The following is a 16,970-nucleotide window of genomic DNA, read 5'->3' as shown; positions in this document are numbered from 1 at the left end:
GTACTTTATATACTGTAAGGCTTATGTTGGTCTTCTTTCAGATCAAGATCAACACAAGCTCATGTTTGGCTGCCACTGTTAAGACTATTATGTTAAAAGTAGGCTGTGTCTTTGCCACAGCAGCCAAGGTTTTGGATCCGTCCCGTGTCGTCCTCTGTCCCTCTACCTCTGACCTGTCAATTAAAGGCATAACAAGCCCAAAATAATAATACATACAAATTAACTAGACAGTACTTGGCTGAAACAAGTATCCAGTGCATGTACAAGCGTCATCACCCTGTTTATGCAAAATCAATGCCAATGCCCAGACTCAAGAACATCCTAATTTCTATTCAAGTTTAATATTTTGAGCCAGTTCTTTAAAAAGCTTTCTGATAAATAATAAATATAGTGACTTCTGACCCATTTTCTGTTTCTGCACCTATCTGAGAAGATACAAATACAGATAATTTAGTTGGTTCAATAAAAACAGATAATGGTTTACTCAAGTAGAGTTAACTCGCCTTGGGGAATAGTTGTCAGCCTGTGAAAACTTGTGTTTATTCATCTGTGTCTGTGGAGGAGACTTCTTAAAGTCTGAGACAATAACCCCCACCGTGACACATCTCATCTCCGCTTCGCCTGAAATGCACCATTCAAAACTCGGTGTTGTGAGATTGGAAGATGTAAATGTGAACAAAAAGACATGATGAGGTTTCATCATGAGAAAGACATGATCCAAAGTGTTTGTACAGTATGACAATCAGGTCAAGGCCGGAAATTCTCTCCTGCTTTGAAATCCAATTGCTTTAAAAATCTGTTGCTTGGTCCAAGTCCAGTACTAAGTTGTCAGAGTTTAACTTTACACAATACCTTTTCACAGAGGTTCTGAACAATTATTGTTCCACAAAGCAACTGTAAAAAAGTAAAAATCCAACATCATATTAGGTGCAGAGTCTTACTTTCCATATAAACAATAAAGAGCCTGCAATTCAACAACAGTTACAGACATTTTAGAGGCGATCATAAAGATTTGATGAATTGGCCGTGTGAATGTCATCACTCTTGATTTAGTCATTATAATCAGTAGCATGGCGCTGACTGACAATAGGGTAGGATTACTCTACAGCACGCTGAAAAGCGTTTTGTGTGAACGTGTGCGTGACTGTTAGCTAGTGTTATCATCCACCAAATTAAAGTGACCTAGAAGTTGTTGTGGAAAGTCAAAGAGCTACTTTTTGGGGTCTTTCTCTCTCTCTCTCAGCCCTCCCCCCCACCGTTTCTCTCTCTTCCTCACCCCTCTCTGACACTCTCCCCATCCCTGCCGTCCCCCCTCACTGCATCACCTGGGCCTGATTCATTTTTCATGTGGCCTGGGGGCGAGTGTAACACGATGCTGCTGCAGTGGCGAGAAAGTGAGGGAGAGTACCAAAGAGTGCCTGGATGTGCCAGTGAGCGAGAGAGAGAGCGAGAGAGAGAGAGAGAGAGAGAGAGTGAGAGAGATAGAGAGAGAGAGCGAGAGAGAGAGAGAGAGAGAGAGAGAGAGAGAGAGAGAGTGAGAGAGATAGAGAGAGAGAGCGAGAGAGAGAGAGCACATCTTTTGCATCAGGGGAGCCCAGGAGAGGAAAGCAAGAGAGATTTATCGCTCCTGCCTGCATTTGCATCATAAAAGTTCTCCATTTAAACTGCGGACCATGGAACAGTACAAGACGCAGCAAATTGAAATACAGGAGAATCTCTCTACGCACAGAGATGGTGCCGCTTGAACTAGATCCATCTCTCTCTCTCTCTCCTGCTCTCTCCTCCCTCCCCCTTCTCGCTCGCTTCATCATGGCGAGGTAATGAAATTAACAATTTAAGTGGCCTCTGTCTGGGTGAAGTTGTGAGCATCATTCTCCTGTTGAGATGATTTTTACAGTTTTGAAGGGATGACAAGGAGACCAATATATGTTGATGGACTTGTTGACAGATGTTGGGGCCCAGCATCTCTAAATCTGTGTGCTGACCACAGTTGCATCCTGCATTTAGTCCATCTATATACATTGATCAGCCAAAACATTAAAAACACCTGCTTTACATTGTGCAGGTTCACCTCTTGTCGCCAGAAACAGCTTTGACCCATCGAGGCAGAGACACAAGACATCTGAGGGCTGTCCTGTGGTCTCTGGCACTGGGACACTGGCAGTGGGTCCTTGGGTTGGGGGCTGGGTCTGACGAGATGATTAATATTATTCACTGCAGCTGTCAGTGGTGTGTGTGTTGCGGCTGATCGCTGTATATCTTCATAGGAAATTTCAGGGAAGGAAATCAGTCCTAACTGGTCACAAATGAGTGAGTCTATTTTTTAGTCCCACTTTTTAAGACGAGGGGTTGAAAGCATTTTATTAATTTTTTGACTGACGTGGTGCTGACGGACACTTTAGTAAGGGGAAAAATGCAGAGACTGAAATTCGTTCTGATAGCCCGTTACTCTGAAATCCCAGTTGACCAAAAGCCTGTTATTCTGAAATCAAAACCAAACTGCTGTGAAGAAAAAAAACATACTCTAGTACCACCAGTTCATATGTAACTTAACGGATGTAACTTACTGACTTGAACCCAAATCTTGAACACTTTTGCAGAACCTACCCAAGTAGTTTTGATGCCTGTACCTAACCAACATGTATGCACAACTACAAATAAAAGAACAGTAAAAACACTAAAACACAATATCAAACATTCTGCGAATGGTGCGAAAGGTGATTTTGCCACCATAAACTTGATGATGAAAATCAAAGAAAGAAAAAAAATATATAAACACATGAATACAGAAATATGTTCTTTACTGTTGTTCTTCTGAATATATTCATAAGAAATATATGTTGACAAATGTGCATACATAAATTGTAATCCAGGTTCAACACATACATAAGAGAAATATGTAGCATAATGAAATCTGTACAGTAAGAATATTGTTTGAAATATGTTAAGAAATGCTAAAGCTTCATATTTTTTTTTTTTTTTTTTTGCAATATGTTGTTTTGCTTTAAATAAGTAAATAATAAATAAATCCTGTGAGATTCACTCTGGTGCAGACATTAATTGCAGAATATTCATAATCACACAGAGGGCTGGCCTTACAGAGGAGATGGATTTATCAGGTTCTAGAGCACATGCGCCTACATTAGCATATTAATGAGGAAAAACATTTTTTCTTGAAACTCCAAGAACTCAATTATGTTCTAAGAGGCATAGCTCATATTAATTGCAGCCATGATTTATGTGACGATAAGTGTGATGACATAGCGCTTGCTTCTAAATAATGCTAATAACCTTAATTACAAATCGTATTAGTATAGCTTCTTATATTAACTTATTGTGGTTGATGAGAGATTAGGGAGCTCAAGTGTCTTGTTAATTTAAACTGTCTATTAACTCTGACTGAGGACCAGTATAGTAAAAGCGCTTAATCCGTTTTGGGTCTTGGGGGAAACAGATCTGGAATACTTCTTTATGTATCATATATAATGAAACATATTTGGCATGCCTGGAAATAAATTAAGTATCATTTACAAAAAGATTCAGTACGTATCTTCATTCAGAATGAAAAGATGTAATGATATAAATAAAGTGAAATGTTTTGACTAATTAATAAGGCTAATTAATATAGCAGGGACTTCCCAGATAAATTAGGTTATTATTCAGTTTATTCACTTGGGATACAATTAATCATTTATTAACATATCATTTTGGAGTGTAGATTGTTCTAACAAGGCAGCTATAGTTTACACAGAGGAGGCAAATCCTGCCAATGTTTACTCTGTGATTATGAATGCGCAAGTGTACATATGCATATAAATGTACCTGGATGCTTTTACACACATATCGTTAACCTGATGGATTTATTGAATATGCTCTCTGGAGCGAGGCGTGCGTGTAGAACTTGTGAAATATATTTAATGTTCTTGTTGTTATTGTCTCATTATGATTGGTAGGGAGGTCTGTTTGTGTGTTAGAGGTTGTATGTATATGTGTGGGTGTTTTTTTTTTTTTTTTATAAATGTGGGGGTGGGTGTAAACCTGTAAAACACGGGGAGTGCCATTAGGGAAAGTAAGGAGGTGTGTGACACCATAAAGTGTACAGGGAGGGAGAGAATCGGCTGCTCGGGGATTGGATACAATGCTGAGGGTTACGCTCATAAACCTTGCATGCAGTGCCAGAGATGTACTGGAAATAGAACGAATATAATCATACTAAGGAAGATGCGATTCTAAATGGTGGTGCAGTGGTGTAAGTACAACAAAGACAACCCTGCATCTGCAGGGAAAAATCTGATAATCTGATAATCTACTACTTGAAGAAACAGTGGGCATCTTTGCTCGGCACCATGCCTCCCAGCTTTTGTCAATGAGCTCACTGCAAAGGCAGGTGGGGGGGCCTTCCGAGGAGGATACCGGTCATTGTTAGCCATCTATCCTCTCTGGCAAGGCTGTGTTTGCCTCCAAAGAAATAAACTGACAGGCTCTTTAACCATTGTCACATAGGTACGAAACTGTCAGCTTGGCCTTCCACAGCAGTTCCTTTAACCATCTCCATGCATCAACCGTCCTGAGATGTATTCTGATGAAATCCTCAGGGGGTAGTCTGTGGGATCATCCCATTGAAGGGCCCAGGCCTTCAGTGTTGACAGGGGGAGAATCATTTGTACTGCTCTGCAGAGAGAAGTCTTCCCTCCTCTTCTTTGGCCCAGACATTCAGCAACCAGGATCCAACTAAGTGCTGGAACAACTGCATCGGAGCAACTGGACTGCCACCTGCGTCCTCAGATCTTTTTTTATGTACAACAGGAATCCTCCCGGAGGGATGACCAACTCCTGACTGCAGCAGTATCCAGTCCAGCCCATTCCAGGTCTTCCTGTCTCCCTATGGTTTGTCTTGAGTCTGGAAGTAGCAAAGTGGCTGACCCCATTTATCCTACTGCCTCTGACAGCAGAAGGCCAAAAGTAGTTTCTAATAAAGGGCAGCACTTCATACATTACATCTTCCCTCAAAGAGTAAAGTTCCTAACCTCTCAAGTAGACTCTAAATCTAAGGCTCAGTCTCAGTGGGAGATGTCAGCTATTGCCCAGAGGCACCGCACCTGGACTGTGGTGTTTCATTACCCTACCTCAGGTGACGTCCATAAGGGAAATAGCCAGATCTAACATCAGGAAGTCATTTATTTCTTCCTCCCTCCTTTTCATTGGTTTGAGGTGCCAGCACCCCATTATTATTAGTGTTATTATTTTTTGCCAGGCAGTTCAGGTAGAGAGTAGTCAAGGGGTCAGTGGCTTTCCTTGTTTCATTCTTCTTTCCGGCTCTGTTGTGAATCCAGCAGTCATGATTAACCTTCTCCTTCAACCATGTTGCATGTAACGAGCATTTTAATAGCATACAGACTTCGTCAGACTTGCCGATAGGAAAATATGGCACCGTCTCTTTCCCTTTCTCCCCAAGGCTGATGCAGATCCTGCAGGGAGTGAATTATATCAGCATAGAGCCTTACACTTGTGAAGCTTGCTACAGGACAGAGCCCTTACAAAGTAGAGCCAGTTTGAACTAGTTCTCTTGGGACTGGAACGATGCCAGTCGTATGAGTATGTGCATAACTGCATGCCTATCTTGCCCCCTTGTTCAGAGTTCAAGGACCAGTCGTGACGCCAGTGTTGCCAGAGAGTGCACTGGTCTGATGACGAACCTTGGCAGGGATAACTATCACCACAGCACATTGGGGAGCTTTTATTCTTAGACTCAGTCACTGTGGCCAATGACTTTATTTGTTTTGAGTATTGAGAATTCAAAAAAGGGCTCTTCACGAGTGCAATGGATGCAGATGGTAATTTATCCAAAAGACAGGACAAGAGAAGAGCTAAAAGGTGAAAAAAAGAGAAGAAGAAAAGGTTGTGTTGAATTAGTCAGATGATTTTCCCTACAGTGTATCCCATGTTGGCTTAAAACTGAGCATTTATAAATCATCACTGAGTTTTTTTCTGATGCTGTGATGGTGAGTTACATAATGAAGCCTTCGCCTTTACCCCAGATTACCTTCGACATTGTCATTTGCATCCAGCTGGATTTAACGTGAACTGAACTGGTCCTTTAACATAAATAATTAATGTCAAGAAAAAACTATAAGCAAGTATTAGCTGTTTACATACTTGGGTCAAACAATACTTTAGTCTAATAATAGGTGGACAGTGTAGAACAGAACTCACAGAGTTCAGTTACTTAGAAAGACTTGGATAGAAAACTGGAAAGGTCAGTTTGTTAAGAGTTCACAGGAACTTGGAAATAATCAAATAATTTGAAAGATTCTTCTTCTTTTAACTACCACATGATTTCATGGGTTTGTCTTTGAATGTGTTATAATTTGAAAAACTTGTCCAGTGGGAAATTATTAGGAAATGAAAGAGCCCACAAAGTAATTCTTTCTTCGCTATAACATTGATTAATTTACAGTAAAAGAAGACAAACGGGGCCGTTTCAGCGCCCCATTATAAATCTACTCAAGTTTCACACCATGCAGCTCTCAGACTATGAAGCGGTCGATCGAGCCTGGAGAGAAATATATAAGGCTTTATAATCTGGTGGGTCAAGCGAGAGTACAGCCGCTTACTGTTACTTGATAAGACATTTTAATGTAACCAGAATAGTTTAAGTTATAATGAGTAAGAACTAATTGACTTCCAGGAAAAAAATGATTAGAAATATTCTGGCAAAAGGTCCAATAATACAATCTGCGATCTAAAGGGGAACTTGTTTTTTGCCATAATCAGAAGATGCCATCTGTTAATCTGTACTGTAGGTCCCAACTCATAGATTTACTGACTGCACCAACTTTAACATGTATCTGTTTTATATGTTCTTATATGCCCTTGCTAGTGGTGTTCAGTACATGTGCCAACAAATCTTTATCAATTGATCTTCAAACAGTCACCGACCCACTGATCAGTAGCTTTTAACATTGTTGTCAGGTCAGCCGAGTACATTACATCCTCATTAATAGATTATTTAAAGTCAGTGAAAGGCTTGAAGTTTAAATTGAACTGAAGTTAAAGTTTGGACTGTCAACAGGGGGGGATCTGCGTTCACCCACCTCCAGTGATGTGACCGCTTAGTTTCACAAAAGAACATGAATTGATATTGAATCTTTAAACTGACCTGAACGGACTGATTCAAATCTGCAGAGTGATCAGTGGTTACCTCGTCTTTTCCTTCCAGTTGTGACCAGATGGTCCCTGTGGCTCTACAGGGAGACTGATCTCTTGCTTCACTTGATGGATAACACTCCTCTGGTGAATGAGTACAGTGCCAGGAGGATTTGTTGTACTTTGTGTATATGTTGATGTCTCCCGGGATGCTGCTCTTGTACTTTCTCAGTGTGTTCTTTACAGTGGCGCCTCTGATAACTGGGTCTGTCTCAGGTGTCTGTGTCCACATCCTACTCTGTTATTACTGTTGTTTTTCTTGTATCATAGAGAAAAATAGCCACAGATCCATCATTCACTGTGTAACCATTAATGGGCACATTAACAACATGTGCTAAGTCCCCTTTACGCTGTTCATCAATACAGGAATTGCCATTACAAGATTTTGCAAGTTTAATACTTCCTTGCAATTTCCTAGAAAGGACCCTAATATATAAAGATGCATAATAATCCAACATATGTGAAGAATTAAGTTCCAGTTTTTACTGAATAACTTTATTTTTGGTTGCTTTTTTTGAAGAAATTCCATAATCCGTAATACATTGCAGCTTATAAACTAACTAAACTGAACTAAATACTAATTTAAATGTCTTAAGTTTCTACTTGCAACCAAAATACCTTTCCAGCGAATGACCAAGTGAATCAATATTACACTTTGGAGCCATGATATGAAGGCAGATTGTGTTTTGAAAAAGGTTTTTATGAATATCAAAGACAATATAACAATATCGATTCTTCTGTAGTCACGAGTCGACAACAACAGACAACAAGTACCTTTGTAAATCTTATTCATTTCAAAGGTGAGAACAGATGCTCAGCCCTTTAACTACATCTGACGAATATAAAATATGTATAACACATCTTTTATCCTCCATTTATGTTTTTTATCACATTAGCATATTGCTATATTACGTACAACAAGCATCTTTGCATAATATTTGTCTGTCAGACATTCAGAAAATAATACAATCTTCTGATCTGATGATTTAATCTTTCTTCTGTGTGCATGCCTGTGTGTCAGAGCATAGTTCCTGCAGCTCCAGCAAAACAGTGCCACCAACAGCAGGACTTATTAGCCCGGTATACTTGCTCTGGGCCGCCATCCATCCATCACAAACGCCATATTTAATTGTCTGAAAGCCATGTTTAGATCCGGCAAACTGCCGCTTAATTCAAGGCAGCGTGCAGGAACGGGGCTAGGAAATAATCTAGTGATGGATGACTGTGACCCTCCTTTGGGTAGACTACGACGAGTGGACAGCTGGATGGATCGAGCAAAGTGGAGAAAGGGGAACGAGGAGAGAGGGGGAGGGAGAGAAAAGAGGAAGAAAACTTGGTATTCACAGAATCACTCCAACTTTTCATCTGCCCTCAGGCCGGCAGCAGCTCAAGGGAATAACAAGCGTCTCCTTCAACCCCTTTTTTCTGCTCCCAGGATACAGAAAAGTAAAACCCTCTAAAAATAGTGACTGTATTTCTTGTGTCGTTGTTTTGTGTGTGTGTGTGTGTGTGTGTGTGTGTGTGTGTGTGTGTGTGTGTGTGTGTGTGTGTGTGTGTGTGTGCGTGCACGTGCATCTGCTGGCTAGCGTGTGCAAACTACATGCATAATGACTTCCATTAACCTTCACACTCCTGAAGGATGACAGAAAGATTTACAGTGCATCTAGTGTGATGCAAATACCATGTTGAAGATTTTTTTTTTTTCATTTCAGCTTTGGATTTCTCTGCTGTTGTGATCTAATCACAAAGTCTATTTTTATCTCAGTATAATGTAGAATGTGTGTGAACCACCACTTGTCTGGCCAGAGGCACCCTTGTACCATCTATAAAAACCTCTTGAGTATGACCCACTTAAACCCTGTGAACATATGGTTTCATTTTTATACTGCACATTTGTGTAACATACAGAGAAGCACACAGAATTTTTTTGTTATCAGTTTGTGAAGTGGAATGGTGGGTGATTTATGATGATTGATTCATGACTGTTAATGTTCCTGCAAACAAGATATATTAAAATTCTTAAAGGGATATTCCAGTGTAAGTTTAATCCATGGTCTGACACACCTTGACACCGAGTGGGAGCCCCCCCTCGAGAGATAAAGTTCACGGACGGCTAGCTTACGTAGTTTTAGCATCCTCAGAAACAGCCACATAACAACAATACGCTGCATTTTGAGCATTATTTGTGGCTTTTTGATTGCGATTTATACTTGGACCCATTTACTGCAGCGTATTGTTGTTTTGTGGTCGTTTCTGAGGATGCTACAACTACGTAAGCTAGCGGTCTGCAAACTTTATCTCTCGGGGGGCTGTTCAGCTCCCAGACTGTGGTCAGGAAGCACAGGGGAGATGATTTCCTCTAGGGCCAAAGTTTTGTGTTTACCTTCGGGGGGAACCGCCTTCTCGTGTTATGTTGATTGGGAATATAATATCAGGGAGCTTTGCTGTATCTTGAGGAGCCATCGCCATTATTCTACAGTGAAACTGCAAAAACTGCAGTTATTTGCTAAAAGAGTTCACTTTTGAAAATATGAAAGGAGCTTATGCAGAATTTACGTTCACATCTGCTTCAGATAACATCTGAAATCTCTGCAGCACACAATAAAATTGGCATTGAAATGTTTTCGGACTTCCAGGAACTTTGAACTATGGTTGGCCTACAACGGCTATAACATTTAAAGTCACAACCTCTAGCTATGACCTTTACTGATAGCCCTTCAGTGGTCGGAGGCCGAGGACTTGAACAATCTGACAATACGAAGGTGTTGAGGACCAGGAGAAGAGTGCAGCAGCCAGGAGGGTGAAGCAACCTTTGGTTTAAGAAATGTCAGGACAGGGTGATGGTACAGTACCTGCAGACTTCCAACGGCAGAGTAAGCTGCGTAGGAGAAGCGCTGCTTCGGCAGGTCATTCGGTCCACGCTGGTCACAGGGGATCCCGTTGGGCAGGAAACACTGGTGACTGGACCTGTCAGTGATGGTGTTGGGTGTGGAGCCAGGCAGGCTGAGCAGAACCGTGTGATTGGACAGACGGACGTCAGTCAAACCGAGTCCCACCCACTGCCTGTAGAGGTACCTGGCTCTGGCTTCCTCACTGTCGTCTGATTGGCTGGAGAAAGACCTGGAAGCAGGAGACGGGAAGTCCTTGTTATGTAACACAGTACAGCACATATTTACATCAGGCTACAAATACAAGTGGCATTTACACTTGTTACTCATGTTCAATACATGGAACAGAGATCTTGGTACTTCTGAGGAATCCTCACCTAAGTGGACTCTTGGGTCTGTCAACCTGATGGTCAGTATTTTAAAGGCTACCGTGACGACTCCTTGTTCAAACCTCATCAGCACGACCATGTGCCACCACACAGCAACTGTCATTTGAAACTACGGCAATGTAACTGGGTCAGTTGCTCACAGTGATAAAATGACCTGCTGGAAAACAGCAGAACAATTCGCTATGTGTGTGTGTGTGTGTGTGTGTTTTTTTTTTTTTTTTTAAACCTTTGAAGGGAATTAATGGATATAACTACAAAATCTATTTTATTTGGGAAAAGATAACATTAAAAACCATTAATGTCTAAACGGGTGTGCTCCACCTGTTTAACACTCGAGGCCTGTAACATTCACAGTTTCAACATCGATACAGCAGAACTAGAAATATTAACATTTGAATTTCACATTCTTCTTTTAAAACATGGTAACTACATTACCCATAATACAACTCAACCGCTCACAGCTCGGTCAGAGATTTTGGTGTGTAATGCAAGCAGCAGTTAAAATTAACCTGAGCTGAAAACCTGAATCAGAGACAAGTAGCCAGCTGAAAGGTCTGGAAACCTTTTTAACTTTTTAATTTCTGAACTGGTAGTCTTTAGGCTTCAGGCCCCGTGTGACTTCACATACAAACACACTTTGATGTGCAAAAATTCAGTCGAGCTCCCCTTTAAGAATTCTGCATTACAGTCGCCGAAAACCTGGTTTCAAAGTCACCTATTTATCTATAACATTAAATATTCATGACTTAATGAGGACAAATCAAAAGCTAAAATGGGCACTTGTGAAGTATTTTAATGTAAGTTGTAGAGGCGGCTTTGTCTTTACTTCAAGTTTAGTTTTAAGTTACTTGTATTCTTTATACTTGTTGTTAATGGATCACTGAGAATGATTCATCACAGAGTCGGACAAATCGTATCCTTTGTTTGTACGAACAAGATCATAAACGACCCAAAACAGAATGTTTGCCGAGTCAACATGTATGATGAGAGGCGGCGCTTTGAAGTTTACAGAAAAAAAAAAAAAAAAGAAAAAAAAAAAATGTAGGTCAATTACAGTGAGATCATAAAATATTCTACACATCTAATTATGAGGCTTTGTTCTCTAATTCAATGTATAGCTTGACAAACTTAATTAAGCATTTACCTGGATGCACCAATGCCCAAAGTTAACCATCTCACAATAGAGAAGCCAAGTTCTGTAAATCCACGAGGCCACTTGTATAAAACTCTTGTTGAAGTGAGCAATCGGCTGAAAAACATGCAGCGAGAATTTGCAAACCACTTCCTGTTTATCGTCTGCTGACTCAACATACACAAACACACGAGGAAAGTGTTTTTTTCTTCCCCGTTATGTTTTGTACATCATCATGAAGTTAATTATCATGACAGCATTTATTATTTATTTATTATTCATTTATTTAATAATCTAAAACAGAACATGTTTATCAAAGACTCCTTCAAAGACTGAATGAAGAGAAATCCATTTGGCACTTCAGAAAACTGAGGATGATAATTGTGCTGCTTCTGCTAAATTGAAAATAGCTTTACATTTTTATTTATTCTTTTTCCCATTTAGCTTCTCATCAACCTTATTTTCCTTCCACACCCTCCTCACAGGAGCCGTTGGTCTCGGTCATCCCTGTTTTCCTAATTGCATGGAAGCCGTATCAATAAAATTTGATCCGGGCCTTATTTGAGTCTCTGCTGCAGCTTCTGTTTGGTTTCTGGTGTTTACTCTCATTATTGTTCTGACTCTGAGAGGACTGGAATCATAAGTTCAGCAATAAAGACGTTTTCCAGGACTGGACTGCGCTGGTATTTCAACCTTCTGGCAGAGAACAAACATACCATCCAGCGCTGAACAACACCTGGGCTGGAGATGATAAGATATCTCAATAAAAAATATATTTTTCTCAAATATACAGTTTACTCAGAACAACAGGATGAAGCAGTTACCTGTGTGAGAAGACAACAAACACAATCGTCACCATTTCTGATTAATAAGTGTTTATTTTGTAGATGTTTAACATTTTTCCTTACTATAAACTTGATCTTGATCTCAATGCCTGATGTTACATCCGGCCTCCAGTCTATGCTAAGCTAAGCTAAGCTAAACACCCCCTGATGACAGCATGTAATTTGTGATTTCGATACTGCTACTATTACTATCAATATCAGTTGTTTCTGAATTTGTTTTTTTCTGGTTCTCCAGAAAAAGCGCAAGTGACTGAAGTTATCAAGTTCGGACCACATCGGTGTGATTTAAATATTGTGGTGGGCTTGTTTTTTTTGGAAAAAAAATGAATAAAAAATAAAAAAAATTGGCAGAGAGAGTCCAGGAGGTGATCGTTATCTCACATCAAGGATCAGCTTTGACATCAGAACACTATACACAGTAACCATAATCGATAAGAGACATTTATGACAACATCGGCACTGATAACTGCACAGCAGCTAATATTGGCGTTTCTTTTATCACATTCAAACTCTGTCTACGTTGCCCGACACACTACAATAGTTTGGCTTGGCACTGCGTGTTTCTTTGTGCCCTGTGTAGTCTGTTCAGTGGTCAGATGTTATAGGAATTACTGTGCACCCGACTCTACGACATGAAGCTGCTCCAGTTGAACACTCCACAGATTTTTCAACTTCCTTTTCCACCGACTTCCGATATCTTGATTTCTTATTTGCGTGTTGCTTAGCAGCATCCTCGTCTCTGGCAGTCTGGCTGAACTGTTGCACGGTGTTTTGTTCTTCAGAAACAGAACGTGACTCTCTCTGCAAACCCTTCAAAAAATAACATCTAAATGACTTGTGAAGAGAGCATCTGCTCAGACATCTAGCTGCACCAAATCAAGATTATTTTCACAGCACACTCCACAATGTTGAACTACAAAGTTCTGCTGTACGGTCAATTTACTGAATTTTGAAAAGGTCCCATGTTAATTGTGTTGAGTATATATCAGTGGTTTATTTACGGGTATTAATCATCAGCTGCACGTGCAAAATTTCGGAATACATTTTGGGTATGTAGTCTTTGTTTCTGTGTGTCTGGTGTGAGTGTGTGTGATATCTATATCAGTCTCAGCAACAGATGGCCCAAACCCACAATTCTGCTATTTTCTAGTCAGCAGGCCACGTCTCATAGCTCGCCAGGAGCAGCAGCAGGAGGCTGTGTGTGTGTGTTTGTGTGTGTGTGTGTGTGCGGGTGTGTGCTGCTGTGTTTTTGCGTGTGTGGGTGTGTGCTGCTGTGTTTTTGCGTGTGTGTGCGTGTGTGCATTTCCGTATGTGTTTGCTTGCAGGGACCTTCATCTATAAGCCAAGCTGTTGGAAGGACTCCCTGCGGTTTGGGACACATGCCTGATTCTGACGCCTCGCCTCGTGTCTCAAGTGACTTTGAGTGTGTCTGTTTGCATATGTGTGTTGATCTACACAACTGTGTGTGTGTGTGTGGGTGTGTGTCTTTATATCTGTCTGTCTGCAGCCGCATGAGAAAACATACCTCCATCCCAGTCCACAAAATTCAGATGTCTGTTCTGTTATTTAAGTAACACCACAATGTAGAATAAAATGATTAAAAAATATTCGTCAATACACAAAAACAGCTTTAAAGCCTCAGTTATCAATAACATGACCAATGAATAAACTGACTGTTAATATGAAGAGTTGCTTCAAAAGACAAATCTTGATGAATCTCCTCCTCCTTGTTACCGTTCTATCTATGATTGGACAAATACTGTTTAGTAATTACAGACAATCAATTAGTCTTTATATGAATGAGTTCCTTTCCCTTTGTATCCATTGTTTCACGACCTTTTTCCCACCAGTGTTGAAACCCGACGCCTCCATTCATCAGGACAAACAGGGAGAAAGTATGACGCCTCAATCATCCAGAAGGACACTGGTCACTCAGTGCAGTGGGCCACTGCCATTTTTGTGATTTAGTTTATTAAAATTTTAATAGATTCACGTTCCAGACTCCACTAAACCTGTCATTTCAGAAGGTTACAATCCCATCAGTATCATGTGGAGATTGTATCCTTTTACAAGGCAGATGGCTCTCCTTCTTGACATTTTCTCCCGGCTAATAAGATTGAGTATGAGTATCATGTACATCATCTGTGTTTATTTTAAGGGGAATTATTCCAAAAAGCAAATTCAGAATCTTCAAAACAAAAACAAGTAAATCTGTGTTATTTCCATGCTGCGTAACCTTTTCCGCATCCTTGAAGAGACGCTCTGATTGTTTTGAAGTGTTAACGCAGTATTTGAAGCCCAGCGACTGTCATTATCTGATGAATGGACTGAAAACTCTCTATCCCACAGAGAGGGATGAAAAAAAAAGCTGTTTATTCTTAACTTCAGCCAGATGCAAGTGTTTCATGAAAGCCTTTCTTTTTTTGTTGTAGTTTCATATCTTGTCTTTTTGGCATCTAGGGCTATAATTAATTATTTATCCTCAATATCACTGACGAGCGGGTCAGGGGAGAGGAAGCGTCTCTTCATTGTGATTTGAAATAACAGTTCAAAGTCTGGTCTCTAACTCCCAAGCTGAAATTTCTGTGCAAATCAAAAGCTTTTGTATTATTCAAAATTGGAAAAATGGTAATGTTGCTTCAAACCCGAGTGTTTAGCATCATTGCACCATCGCTTTTGAAAGACAAATTAACTTTGGCAACATGTGTGCATGTTTTTGGTCCATGAGTCCACTTTAAAAAATCCACTCATTTCTCTTTGTGTAGCCTCATTTCTATTACATGCTTTATGCCTGTTATAATGATTATGTGAGCGGGCTGATAAATCACATGTTCTGCTCATGCAGAGTGTGGATATAATTGCCTTAGTGAAAGCTCTGTGTGCTGTCTCGGGCCAAGCAGTCTTGGAAAATGAGTCGCTGTTGCCTCTGCTGGCAGCTGCTGAGGATAATATATTCCTGTAGCACACAATCATTTTAATAGCTCATCCATTTGTTCAGGAGACAATTGATTTTCTCTGTTTCCATACACGTTAGTCACATTTGATTTCTCTCATCCCATTTGCATTTGTCACATTTTAAGAGCGTGGCGCCTGTGCTCAAGCTCCATGATAGGAAATCTTTATTCAGGTGCCAGGGCTGGTGTTAAGGTGGAAATCTAAGTGATGATGGAGGCTGCCAATAAAGAAGATTCAACACATCACTGGCTGTTTCTGTGCAGTTGCTTTATAGTGTAACTCAAAAGGGAGGAATTAGAAAAGGTGCATCATCTAAGAGTTCAATCACGGATACCAGGACAGGAGTCTGGAGCAGTGTTGCACAAGATGTTCGGCAAGGTACAATTATGTTAAACCTACAATCAGTATATTCATCAAAGAACAAATTATGTCTGGGTTGTCTGGAATAAAAAGAAAGATAACTGGTAGTTATAAGTCATGACAGCTGCAACTGCAGGTCATTGCCAGTTTTCTGTAGATTAGTTTGATTTAGTTTGTTTGAATGCTCAAATTCTGAGGGCTATAAAATGTTAAACAATGGTGCAACATGTTGATCCGTGTTTCCAAAAGCCCAGGTGAAATCTGCAAATGTTTCAATCCAAAATATATTCAGTTTACAGTCGTACAGGGGGAAACAAACTAGAAATATTCACATTGACCTCCAGATTTCATCAGGCCGCTCTCTAGACGCTGTACCACCCAGATACGGGAGATACGGGGAGACATTTTTGATATGTAACATTGTGGGGCATTATTCAATCATGAATGAATGAATGACACTACGGTATTTAACACTGGCCTCAGCAAAAGACACACACACACACACACACACACAGAGTGTACCACCTCTAAATGCAACAATAGGGATTACTCTGACTCAGTAAAGTAGTACATCTGTCTTGTCTGTCAGCAATGAAAGGAGAGACACAGCGTCCTTCTAAACACCCTCTCCTCAGATCAGACTGCTGTGAGACACTCAGGATGCTGATCTGAAAAGGACTCTCCACAGAACGTGCAAACAATAAACAGAGAAAGCAGCAATAAATGGCAGTGCAAGCAGGATTATCAGTCTAGGACTCGTCATTCCTGAGCAGATAGCACCACTGATTTCACACAGTGAAGCTTTGTTTGCTTCGGGAGATGCAAACTCAGCTGTATTGTGTCGTCTGTGACACTGAGGCGCCCTCTGATGATGTCATCATTGTCTGAGTGGTAATGTGGATGCTGTGCATGGCTGTTGTACTGATGCGCCTCGATGTTTGTTGCCTATGCATTTGTTGCCCTTTAATGTTAGGCTGCATAATGACAGCATAAAAAAGTAGCAAGTTATTGTAATTACTACCAAACTGATTGTGCTGCAACAATCAAACGAAGCTGAGTTTTTAAAATAAAAATGATGTTGTTCCTGTGGACGACCCCCCGTCTTCCTTTAAATGCTCAGTGACAAACAGTAATACAAATACAAGCAGTTTTTCTCCTGTGTTTGTGTGTCTGATGTGTGTTTGTGTGAGTCCAC

General features: G+C 40.4%; 1 protein-coding gene across 3 annotated transcripts in view; it reads right to left on the bottom strand.

Annotated features, from left to right (window-relative positions):
* The window catches only part of LOC119028127 (inactive N-acetylated-alpha-linked acidic dipeptidase-like protein 2), a 393,803-nt gene that overhangs the window by 171,675 nt on the left and 205,158 nt on the right, over window positions 1-16,970 (bottom strand). For all 3 annotated transcript variants that reach the window (XM_037113698.1, XM_037113696.1, XM_037113697.1), the window contains one exon: window positions 10,059-10,326. In XM_037113698.1, coding sequence (XP_036969593.1) covers window positions 10,059-10,326 — 268 coding nt within the window. The remainder of the gene's footprint in view (window positions 1-10,058; window positions 10,327-16,970) is intronic.

Source organism: Acanthopagrus latus, chromosome 11, assembly GCF_904848185.1.
Source record: "Acanthopagrus latus isolate v.2019 chromosome 11, fAcaLat1.1, whole genome shotgun sequence".
NCBI lineage: Eukaryota > Metazoa > Chordata > Actinopteri > Spariformes > Sparidae > Acanthopagrus > Acanthopagrus latus.
Note: the sequence above shows the minus strand (reverse complement) of the source record. Positions and strands in the feature narration are given on the sequence as shown.